The 13030-nt window shown below is 41.5% G+C and overlaps 1 protein-coding gene across 4 annotated transcripts in view; it reads right to left on the reverse strand.

The window, feature by feature from the left end:
* The window catches only part of LOC137524955 (dynein axonemal heavy chain 11-like), a 378600-nt gene that overhangs the window by 162881 nt on the left and 202689 nt on the right, over window positions 1-13030 (reverse strand). For all 4 annotated transcript variants that reach the window (XM_068245507.1, XM_068245505.1, XM_068245508.1 and 1 more), the window contains 4 exons: window positions 12348-12482; window positions 9673-9846; window positions 6176-6411; window positions 5911-6033 (listed from right to left, as the gene is read on the reverse strand). In XM_068245507.1, the coding sequence (XP_068101608.1) occupies window positions 5911-6033; window positions 6176-6411; window positions 9673-9846; window positions 12348-12482 (668 nt within the window). The remainder of the gene's footprint in view (window positions 1-5910; window positions 6034-6175; window positions 6412-9672; window positions 9847-12347; window positions 12483-13030) is intronic.

Here is a 13030-nt window from a genome sequence, read left to right on the forward strand (position 1 = left end):
CGTGGGGGCTCTGCCTGGTAGGGGGCCTGTCCAGGGCCGTTGTAAGGGGCCGGAGGGGGCGCAGCGCAGGAAGAGGGGTCAGTGGGCATACAGTGGAGGGTAGGGCATTGAAACTTTTGAGGGGGGGGGGCAGTGCTTTCTAGTTAAGCCCCGTTTTTTCAAATGTTTAGTAACTTTCCTTGTCTATGTTTGGTGAAGCCATAATCTCCGCTCTTTATTATCTAGTCCAGGTGTCAAACCGGTCCTACGATGGCCGATATCCTCACACATTTTTGATACAGCTCAAATGAATTGATGGGTCTGAATCAGGAAAGGTGTGGTCCATCAGGTAGAACACATTCCTTTCTTTCTCAGTCCATCCTAAACACTGGCATGGATCTGGCCCTTCAGGCCTGGAGTTCGACACATGTGATCTAGTCCAGATTTACTGTAGCCTACCTCTAAGCTGCAAACATCATCTAATGTCTTGGCCTTGGCTACTATCTGCTGTGGTCTTTGGCCCCAAGAAAACAACATCTGTCACTACCTCCATTTATTCCTTATCTGTTCACAAAGGATTAGCTGGATTAGTCCAAATGTCCCTCAATTACCGATAATAACATGGGCGGCTAAACTTCCATGGCGCCCCATATTTTTGTGTACAGCTGCAAAGGTCGCGTGATTATTGGTGGGTTTGTGGCAGGGGAACAGTTAGGATTGGGCATCGTGGAGGGTAGGTTGTGGTTGGACATCATAGGAGGGGGCAGTTAGGGTTAGGCAGCTGTGTGGGAGTTAATTAGGGGCTCGTGTAAGAGCAGCACTGACTGTGAGTACTGCCTGCGCCCTGTCTGGGGCCATATCTAGCTATTTTTTTAGGGTCACTACAGGTTCTCTTTAATATTTCTCCCAGCGACTTAAATTTCAACATTTGATTCATCTTAAAGGATACATCCGAAATAAAATAAAAAATAGATCTACTTACCTGGGGCTTCCTCCAGTCCCTGACAGCCTGTCTGTTCCTTGCCGCAGCTGTGGTGTCCCCAGATCCCCTCCATTGCAGATGCTGACCTCACAGGTCGTCATCTATTTCGTCTGAGTGAGTCGCTCATGATTGTGCTCATGTAGCTGGGAGCGTCCTGCACAGGTGCAGTACTTCTGCGCCGGCGCAGAACACTCCAGGCGGCGCTAATGCACTTGCGCAGGCGCAGTAGATGACGACCTGCAATGGAGGAGATCCGGGAACACTAGAGCTGCAGTGAGGGAAAGATAGGGTGCCAGGGGCTGGAGAAAGCCCAAGGTAAGTAGATCTCGTGTTTTTTTAAGCTCGGATGTATCCTTTAAATCGGGATCGTACATGACGTATTCAGTATATAAACCAAATAAGACCGATGAAATAATACAGCCTTGTCTCAGTCATTTTATAACCTCATAAAATCAACAAACTACCATATGACAATTCAAAATACTATCGAAAGTGGGATTTGTTTGTGTCCTCTGTAGATTCTTCAAGTTCTTCTGTCACCTCTGTCTGACAAAGTGTTTGTTTTGAAGTCAACAGTCATTGAAATTCAGAGTCGCAACCAATGTTGCTCTAAGTAGTAGTCATTTTCTGAGTCACAACACGCAATGAAATCACTCCTTGAATCAAATACCCCCAAGAGAGTGAGAAATTAAACATACCTTTCAAAGCCGTGTTGAACTGTGCAAGTGCGTTTGGAGCGATCAATACTCAGCATGCCAAGGGCTCAGCTACAGTTATGAACTGGGGTGTCTGACAGGGAGTTTGTGCAAGAAAGCCAAATATTTTTCAAGGCTTAGAAAAAAAAAATCATGAGGCTAATACAGTTACTGTCACATACACACACATCCTGTATTAACTTGTAATTGGAACATGACTGGCTGGGCTAGCTCTGCTGCGCTTTCAAAATAAATTACTGTAATTGATCAGCTTAATTAGACATTGGGAATAATGAAGTGACCCTAATCAGAGATGAAACGCTGATTATTTGCAGCAAAAACACCCCGTATGTGTTATGAACTGATGAAATCTCAGACGCTGTAATTAGGAGGAAAAAAAGACATTTATAGAAATTAAGATAGTGGCTCGTAGTGATGGTTAAGGCTGAGGAGATTGACAACATGCATGTAGTTACACGATAGGCTGGCTTACATGGTAAGGTGAAGAAAAAGTGTACATTATTGTAGAGCAGCCATTAACAATTCATCTTTAAGTGTTTTGACCTTTTAAATGTGCATGTGTAATAACCTGAATCTCCACATAGAAGCTGAACTAGATAGCCATACACTGGTCGATTTTCCATCAGATCGACCAACAGATAGATCCCTCTCTGATCGAATCTGATCAGAGAGGGGTCGTATGGCTGCCTTTACTGCAAACAGATTGTGAATCGATTTCCGCATTATATCGATCACAATCTGTGAAGCTGCTGCCGCCGCCGCCCCCCCCCCCTGCATACATTACCTGCTCCAGCCGGCATGACTCCCCCGGTCTCCGCTGTCTTCTTCTCCACGCTGGTCTCCGGGTCCGGCTGGTGGCTTCACTGAACTTCCTGTCCGGGGGAAGTTTAAACAGTAGAGGGAGCTCTACTGTTTAAACTTCCTGCCAGGACAGGAAGTTCAGTGAAGCCAGCCGGACCGGGGGAGTCATGCCGGGCGGAGCAGGTAATGTATTGCAGCTAGCGTCGGTCGTCGGGAATTCGAGCGCCGCTATCGACGCACTCCCGACCCGCCGGCAATCGAGCAAGATCTTCCGCACGGACGGATCGAGGGGAATCAACGGGAACGATTGATCTCGGACGGAAATCGATCGTTCTGTCAGCGTTTGCGCAACTATTTCACAGCAGATTCAATCACAGTGATCGAATCTGCTGTATATCGGCGGGAAAATCGTTAGGTGTATGGGCCCCTTAACAGAGAATATTTACCAGCCTGACTAGAATTGTTTTTTTGCACCACCCCCCCCCCCCCTACACACACACACACACACACACCTTTAAAAATTCTTGTAAATGCTATCTGGTGTAACTATTCACCTTATACAGTGCACACCAAGCTGATTGGCTTCCACCAGTTGTAATAATTCTGATTAGTTCAGGATAAAAATACCTATACCTAGAGCATTGCAGTGCTTGGTAGTGCAAATGAAAGCAAACACCAACTCTGGGCAAGGAACTCTCAAAGGATCCCAGGGATCAAGGTGTAGACAGGAATAAGTCAGGAGCTGGGTACAGAAACATTTCAAAGGCTTTAACAATCCCTAGAAACACAGTAAAGTCTGTAACTAAGAAGTGAAAAGTGTTTGGTACTACTAGGACCCTTTCTGATTCAGGCCAAACTGGATAAACGAGCAAGGAGGAAACTGGTAAAATACACTATCAAGAGCCCTATGGCAATTTTGAAACAGTTATAGGATTTTATGGCGAAGAATTTTATGGCATTATGTGTATGTGACAATATTACAAGTGCTCCACAAATGTGGCTTATGTGGGAGGGTTGCAAGAAAAAAGTCACTCCTCAAGAAAAAACACATCATGTCTGGGCTCAGATTTGCCAAAACACGCCTTGAAGTGTATGAGGTTAAATGGTAAACGTGTTGCAATCAGAGAAAACTAAAATCAAACTGTTTGGACTTGATACTAAAAAGTATATGCTGATCCAAAGCACAGCATGTCTACAGGAAGCATGGAGGTGTTAACATCTTGTTGTGGGAATTGTTCTCACCTAATGGTCTCTGCCTATTTACCAGGATAGAAGGAAAAATTGATTGCGCAAAATAATATCACATTTTTTAATCAGAAACCACACAGTCCGAACCCACACCTAAACTGTATTGAAAATGTTTGGAGTGACTGGAAAACTGCAGTTCCCCAACCATCACTATCCAATTTGACTGAGCTTAAACAATTTAGTAAAAAAGAGAGACAAAATACTGCACAGTCTAGATGTTAATAGTTGGCAGGAAAGTATCCCAAAGAGGTTTAACCACTTTACCCCCGCCCGTACGAATTTCTCCGTCCCTTTTTCCATCCTTTCATCCCCAGGATGGAGAAATCCGTACTTTCCGCGATCCCGCCGCTGCCCGCGCTCCCGCTTGCTCTAGCGCGCACTCCCGCTCGTAAACACGCCGCCCGCCGCTCGCCCGGAGATCAATGAACGGCAAAATCCATTCCCGTTCGTTGATCTAAGCCCCGCAATGATCCGCTGCTTCTCCGATAAGCAGTGCGATCATTGTGAAAAATAAACACTTACCCAGCCTCCTAGTACCTCCTCCAAGCGTCCGGAAGGGCGCTTGAAGGTCACATTAAACAAAAAGTTACTGTTGCCATCTTGTGGCCAAATAGTAAAACTACACCCTAAAGCATTTTTCACATACAAATTCATTACTTATACACAAAAAATTAACTCATTACCTCCCACACTCCCCATTTTTTTTTTTTTGTAATTACATTTTTTTTAAAATGTACAATAAAAAAAATACATAAATAGTCACCTTAGGGACTGAACTTTTTAAATATTTATGTTAGGAGGGTACAACACTGTTACTTTATAAACTATGGGCTTGTAATTAGGGATGGACGCAAAACTGAAAAAAATGCACCTTTATTTCCAAATAAAATATTGGTGCCAAACATTGTGATAGGGACATAATTTAAACGGTTTTATAACCGGGACAAATGGGCAAATACGTTACATGGGTTTTAATTACAGTAGCATGCATTATTTAAAAACTATAATGGCCGAAAACTGAAAAATAATGAATTTTTTCCCACATTTTTCCTATTTTCCCATTAAAACATATTTAGAATAAAATAATTCTTGGCATAATGCCCCACCTAAACAAAGCCTAATTGGTGGCGGAAAAAACAAGATATAGTTCATTTAATTGTGATAAGTAATGATAAGTAATGATAAAGTTATAGACGAATGAATGGAAGGAGCGCTGAAAGGTGAAAATTGCTCTGGTGCTCTGGTGCTCAAGGGGTAAAACCCTTCAGTGGTGTTCAGTGGTGTTATTAATAAGATGTAATACAGGTTTTTTTTCAGAACTATAAAAAAAACTATTATATCTTCAGTTTGGCTGCCGTACTTTCAACTGAATAAATACAGCTGCGGAAAAAAAAATTATGTGCACGTGACTTTTTTTCAGGCAGCAAAGCAGAAAAATGTGAAAATTTTAAAGGAATGATTTTTTTCTACACCAATTGTATGTGACACAGATTAACTTTAAAATGGACCCACACTGATAAACGATGAAACTCTTTCACAATACACAATGCATGTACAAAAGTGATTTAGTGCGTGCGTTCCCGATGCATGGCCTGCGCCTGACAGTGCGTTATGGTGCCGAACATTAGAACGCAACAGAATAGAGATTGGTGTATGGGCAATGCATGCTAAGTTAGTTTTAGCAGGGTTTACTGAATCAACCCCATAATCAGGAACGTCAGGAGAGGTCCTGTCCGGTCCTCTTCTTCCTGTTCAGCCGCCGCTGTGCTTCAGTGATCACTATGATCGGCCGTGTAATCAGGAGCCAATCCCCATGGCTTCTGCTCAGTGATGGGAGATGTCAGCTGTCATATGACACATGACTCTTCCCTCCCGGGTAGGTGTGCTCGCATCGGGAGCGGCGGGACTACAGGGACGTTATAGTTATATCCTATCAGCCACAGACAGCCACACACACTTGAACCAAAGGTGCCCCATGTGATCAGAGAGCTTTCCCGTTTTATACTGAAAACCTTACAATTTTGTTCACAAAGAAGTGAAATATGAGTTAAAGAAAATGTCTTCACCCTCTACATATAACTACTAAAATAGACATAGTTGCTGGTCACCTTGATGCACTGAGGGTACAGTAGGTTGGGTTATAGAAATTATGCTCACAAAGCGGTACACAGAAGAAAAACTTACCTCCCTCTTTTAAGCATGTGCCTGCCAAGTAGGGGGTCAAGTACTGGATCAAGTGTTTCTTCTAAGTTTTCAATGAGAACTGGGTCTCCTGCAGCAACTGCTTCTTCAATGACGTCAACATACCTATAGAGAGGAATAAAAAATAGCTATTGACCCTTTGAGAGCTTCTTTTAAAATATTGAAATATATAAATAGTAATGGGTTGAAATGCAGATACAGTATTAGAATGCACAGAAAAAAAAACATGGAGAAATTCAATCCTTACCCTTTTTGTCCCAAATGAACAACTTTTAGCCTGGACCCATATTTGCTTTTAATCCATTTAATCCCTTGCAGCTGGGGGTCTATCATCAGAGGCCAGCGCTCGCAGTTTGATAGTATTGTGCCATTTTGGATAGACATGGTGTCACTGGGCAGTCCTTCATTATTCCATTTTGCAATGGTTGCATCATCTGTCAGCATGCTTACTGGATCGAGTCCTTCCGTCATTGGAATAGGGAACTAAAACAAACAAGGACATGCATTACTATAAACTCACCATGTTACACTTAATGCATGGGAAGCTCTGTGGTCCCTACCACACCACACCACACCACACCATACCACACATTAACATATCAAAGCAGATGAAACTCCTGGGTGTATTATTGTACTATGCAGTGAAAAGTGTATTGATTGACAAAATGTGAAACCATTGCAAAATGGTTAATAATTAACGGTATACTAAGAAGATGACAAGTTATGCAAATGATTACATCTATTTGCATCCTGAAATAACAGTCATGTTTAAGGCACCTTTTAAAGGGGAACTTAAGTAAGAGGTATACGGAGGCTGCCATATTTATTTCCTTTTAATCAATACCAGTTGCCTGGCAGCCCTGCTGGTCTATTTCTCTGCAGTAGTATCTGAATAGCAGCAGAAACAAGCATGCAGCTAGTCTTGTCAGATCTGACTTTAAAGTCTGAAACACCTGATCTGCATGCTTGTTCAGGGGCTATGGCTAATAGTATTAGAGGCAGAGGATCAGCAGGGCTGCCAGGCAAATGGTATTGCTTAAAAGGAAATAAGCATGGCAGCCTCCATATACCTCTCTCTTTAGTTCCCTTTTAAACCTAAATGGCGCTGTGATTGCATGGCAGGGGAACCTGCCGCCGCATCACCACACCGCTGAAACCTGTATTCATATGACTCTGCGCCATGGTGTAGCAAAAGAGTCATATGCATCCCCCACTCAGTGATGTACACCCTGCTGGGCAGGAAGTATGTTATCAGGATTCCTGTCGGTCTGCGCAGGCATGCCGCTTCACACTGCACTCCCATCGTTTACTCTTGCTGCATTACCCATTGACTTGCATTGCTGCATAATCCGTGCGGTAGGAACGGATCATGTGACGACGTGCTGCAGACTTTGCATTGGGATTGTAGCAATTTGGATACTCCCGGCGCACAGCCGTGTATCACGTAAAAGTGTGCAAGTCTTTATAGACGTGCATAGCCCTTGTGGAGGGGATGTAGTGGGGAAGCGTAGCGCGGGGCAATGCAGTGTCCTAGTGTAAAAGGGGCCTAAAGGACAACTATCATGAAAAATTGTAAAATTCCTAAAATTTGCAGTTCTCTCAGAATAAGAATGCCCTATAATTCACTTTTTCCTATGTTGCACAGTAGGTAGTAAAAAGCTGACAGATCTGACAGGTTTTGGGCTAGTCCATCTTCTCCTGGGAGATTCTCAGTATAACCTTTATTCTTTAAAAAGGCACTTCTTGGAAAGGATCTATACAAAGACAGCCTCCCTGCCCATTTTAACACTGTTTTTACAGTTGGACTGAGCAATTGTTATTTTGTAAGTGCTCTTGTAAATAAAGAAATACATGAGAATCCCCCATGAGGAGATGGACTAGTCCAAAACCTGTCAGATTTTCACTGCTTACTTTAAATGATGGTGACATAGGGAAAAAAAGTATTTTATAGTGGATTTTACTCATGGAGAAATCTACATTTTATACGTATGTATTTTACAATTTTTGTTGTGATAGTTCTCCCTTAATACATACAGTACGCTTAAAGCGGAATATAAGCCTGCATTTCAACCTTCCTCTAAAACATTATTTACAGCATATTATATGCAAAAAGCATTTTTTTTACTAGACCAGCATTGGAAGGGTTAAACACAGAGGTTTAAAGTTCCGTGGAGAGATATGCAGAAGTTCAGATTGTTACATTCTATTTAGTTAAATGTATCTATTGAGAAATGTTACACACTCTTTGGCTGTCCTCCAACTCCTTCTCAGTCAGAGAGAGTGAGTCACATTCAACACTTAGATACATTTATGTAAACAAAATATTTCTATGTCAGCTTTGGATGCGTCTGCAGAAATCTCCAGGAACTTTAAAGCCCTGTGTAACCCTTCCAATGCTGGTCTAGTAAAAAAAAAAATGCTGGTTGCATATAATATACTGTAAATAATGTTTTAGAGCAAAGTTGAAATGCAGGGTTATATTCCGCTTTAACTGTCACTTTTTGCCATAGCCAATATCTACTGCTAATATTTTTGCCTGCATGGCGATTACCATCTCGCTGATGATGTCAGCACCAGGCAAAGAATTCACATGACTCCTTAGCTAGCTTGATACATCTACCTTAACCTGTTTTCTAGAACAGTGATCAGTCACGACAGAACACGTTTATTATCTCTTCTTTGCCTGTAGAAGGGAGTCATTGGTCCTTCCTGGAAATATACAGTCTTCTATCTCATTGGAAACTTTTTTTTCTTCTTCAAACAAAGTGCACATTAAAGCCAAAATACAGTTAAAATCTCCTTATTCCAATGCATTTGCTACACTGCACTAAGAAAGGACTTATGTTTGTTTTTTTTGTTGTTTTTTTTAAGTGACGAAACTATTAATAAGACTTAGCTTAGCTTCACTTTCTCCCTAGAGCCTTATCACATGACTGATGTAAATGTGGCAGCTACACTGAATGTAAGCAGTAGTATGCTATACTAGTATGCTATGCCTTCCCTCCAACTGAACAGGGAGCTATCTATTAATCTCCTAGGCACTGGACATTTGGGAGCATTCACTAAATTTATCCCCTAACACAGTTAATGTATACAATACCATATTCTCTGAGCTGCCTAAAAAGTGTTAATTTACTGATCATTTTTATGTGTTTGTGCAGGCAGCAATCTGCATGACTTTTTGCAAGCAACTTGCAGACTCAGCAATTGGACAGTGCTGAGAAACCAGTCAGTCCGTGTGGAGCCTCATAATCATAGCAATTAGCAGAGTGTGATCATAAACGGGATAGTCTGTTATGTAATTGTAAAAGTTCAGTGCAGGAAAGTGTTTAATAATAATTGTAAGCCTATTTTGTAGGGCCCTCTCCCCTGAGTGCTCTTCTCTGCCACCATATGTGACTTGTCTCTGGAATGTCCTGTGACTGTAATGTCCCTGTGTTATGTTGTATGCTGATGTATTGTGGCTGCTATCTATTGTACAGTGCTGCGTAATATATTAGCACTTTGTGAATAAAGTTGCTTAATAATAATAATAATAATCACTGGTTGCATGGTACCTTGCTGAAGTTTTTTTGTTTTTGTTTTGTTTCTCTGAATTAACCATGTACTACATTATAAGAAATACATCCAAGAAGGAACATTTGTCATTTTACATAATAGTAATTAACCATAAAGACCAATAAAAAAATACTATGGATTTTTCATTCTACGTTTGGTGTGAAAAGCTCATAAAGAAAACAATACCTTCTGGGACCTTAGGAACGGCAACCACAAGTACTCCACAAGCTCGTAACGATACTTCTTTGAGAAGGAGCCGGCGTAGGAAATGAAGGCTGCTGTGAGCAAGAGATCTCCACACAGAGTTTGATCTTGTTTTCGATATAAGGCTACTGACTGAGCCCATCTGACATTCTCTGACTGCAATACATATAGAAGGTGTTACTGACACTGCTCTTCTGTAAAACATTTATTACATTTACCTACTGGATCAATTTCCAAGCAAGTATGAGTTACCCAAACTACTACTAACTGCACATACAGTGTATTTTTGAACATGAAATCTGTAAAGACAGTGCTCTTCTTTAGAAGTGTTCAGCTGCGCAAAGCAGGGTGCACTGTTAGGGCTGGTGCACACCAGAGCGGTTCTGGAGCGTTTTTTAAAACGCTTGCAGGGGGAAAATTGCTTGGCTAATGAAAGCGAATGGGATGGTGCACACCAGAGCGGGTTGTTTTTTCCACAAACGCAAACTCGGGGGCTGCAGCATTTTTTAGATTTCTGAGGCGTTTCTACCTCAATGTTAGAGTATAGGAAAGTGGAAAACCGCTCTGAAAAACGCTAGATCAGAGCGGCTTTCCCGGGGGGTTTTGTTACAGGAGTTGTTCAGTAACAGCTTTTACTGTAACAATATTTGCAATCTGCTACAGAAAAACGCTCCAGAAACCGCTAGGCATGTTTAGAAAACGTCTCTAAACATGCCTAGAATCGCTCTGAAATCTGCTTCAAAAACCTCTAGCGTTTTGCAGATCTGCTCGAGGTTTTTGGTGTGCACTGGGCCTTACTTGTTTTCCACAACTGTAGAAACTGAATTGTAGGCAAAAGAATGGATGCTCCAAACCTGACACTGACAGCCTGCATTTGGATCATAGAGGAGGATCTGAGTGGGTTTAGCTGAACTAAAGGGATTGTTTTTTTTCCCTATAAAAGCAAAATTTTAATTTAAATCTGCAGCTCATTTACACAAGCCTGCAATTAAAGAAATGTGAAAGATGGCAATGATGACTTTTTTTTGTTAAGTTGATAGTTTCCTGGGTGGCATGCTCATTCAGCAGCTTAGGTACATAGTCAGTCATAAACAAAAAAAAAAGCAAGCGATTTGGAATGGCAGACTTTACTGGCGGTATGCTCATTACAGACCAGTGAGTAAATAACTGTAACAAGAGGTATATAAAGAGTACCATATTTATTTCCTTTTAAACAATACCAGTTGCCTGGCATCCCTGCTGATCTATTTGGCTGCAGTAGAGTCTGCATGACACCAGACACAAGCATGTAGCTTTTCAGATCTGACAGTAATGTCAGAAACACCTGATATACTGCATGCTTATTCAGGGTCTATGATTAAAAGTATTAGAGTGAGAAGATCAGCAGGGCTGCCAGGCAACTGATATTGTTTAAAAGGAAATAAATATGGCAGCCTCCATATCCCTCTCGGTACAGTTGTCCTTTAAGTGTGAGCATGAGCAGGACAGCCAATGAGTGAGCAGCTTCTTAAAAACATAAGTCATTTCTTAAGTCATTTCGCATCCATATTTGTGTCCACATAATTCTATATTAACAGTCATGTGATGTCATGGTGTGAGTTAATGAATGCTTAATCAATACATCATTTGTGGGATGCAGAGAAGCATAGAAGGCTGTCATCTTTGGAAAGATACTTTTACTGCACAAGAGCTCCACTGGGAATTGTGCAACCAAACCCAATGCAGTCATAAAGGAAAAAGATAAATCTTTTGATATCCTTTTCTGCGGTTTACTCTCCTCTTTCCCAGATTATGCTAGTTTGTGGACAACAGAGATGGATCAAAGACTGTCGGCTTTGATAAGCTACTATCACCCCTCTGGGAATTGTCTGCAACCAGGCCCCACTGCAATAAATAAAATTCAGATAAATCTTTTGGTGTGATTTTTCCTGCCGCTTACCTTCCTTTTTATTTGGTTTTGCAATTGAAATTCAATCACGTCCCATTACAATGAAATAACACATTGAACCGCAGTCAAGCATAGAGGCGAATTCACCAAATTAATCTGTAGACGGACATTGTAGGAATTTGTGTGATTTAGTGAGTGAATTAAAACTGATGTTGAAGAATAAGATCGGCTGGTAATGCCTTCCGCATCCATTTATCCTCGAAAAATAAAAAATAGCTTGATGCAACTCACCATAACAAATTAACCCCCAACCAACCAGTCATGTGCTCAATGCTCTTAACCAAAAAAAATAAATTCTTAGGAAGGTTTCTTATCCTTTAAGGGTTAATGAAATGGCCCAGCGACAACATATTCATGTGCGTAGTAGTCCTTAAAAGCCCCATTAACATTGTTTTATTGTTATTAGAGTTCCTTGAATTTTAATTAATCACATTTACGGCGGGTACATAATACTTAATATTCCAAAATGTACTGCTTCTGATCAGGCTAGCCATTTTACGTCCTTGTTGAAGCTCGACAAAGAGATGCTGGAAACCCGGAAAGGTCAGAAACGCGTTTCTGCCATGAAAATAAATGCATGATAATGATATAATTCCTTTCAGCTCATCAGTTTCCCAGCTAAGTGCTTCTGTTATTACCAGATCAGTAGTGTATAACAAAGAAGTACTTTCTGTAGGTTGCTTCATTAGCCTGCCCTGTAGGACCTCACCTCCAGACCTTTCACTAATCTGTTGGCCAGCTCAATGGTCTTGTTAGTTCTGTTCACTTCCTCTTGACAGCGGATTTTCTCTGCAGTGGCTTTCTCGAAGGCAGCTGTTAAGGCGGCCAGGTTGGTGTCTAGCTCCTGTAAAAGACAGCACAGCCTCTGTTTCAAAAGAACTTTATCTGTGCATGGAAATATCAGTTGGCTTATATTCCTTATTACAGAATTCATGTATGTTAGTTTTATAATGCATCAAAATGCAGAAGAATGCAGCTTGAAAGATAAAGAATATGTTTGCACAGATCTAAGAATATAGAAATGCCATAAGGAATGATGTGTGGGAAGTTATTTTATTCCTTTACCTACAGAGTTCAAATTAGAGGATTAATGTACAATTAAGCTTGTAATCTTACTCCCTCAGCAGCAGTCTTTGCTGTCTCTTACAAAGTTCTCCTGAGCTGCAGTGTGTCTCTGAATTCCATTTGCCACTGCCCCTCCAGCCATGGCCACGCCCTTCCTAACCATGCTTCTAATGCTACATAAATTCTAGCACCCTAACAACCACCAACTTCATTGTACACTGATCTCTACACTGGTGCAGATGCCAGGCATCACTCACATATGGGGGGGGGGGGCGCAAAATACCAGCTAGAGCTTATTTTCAGCGTAGGTCTTATTTTCAGGGAAAG

This window comes from Hyperolius riggenbachi, chromosome 7 (genome assembly GCF_040937935.1).
Source record: "Hyperolius riggenbachi isolate aHypRig1 chromosome 7, aHypRig1.pri, whole genome shotgun sequence".
Taxonomy (NCBI): domain Eukaryota; kingdom Metazoa; phylum Chordata; class Amphibia; order Anura; family Hyperoliidae; genus Hyperolius; species Hyperolius riggenbachi.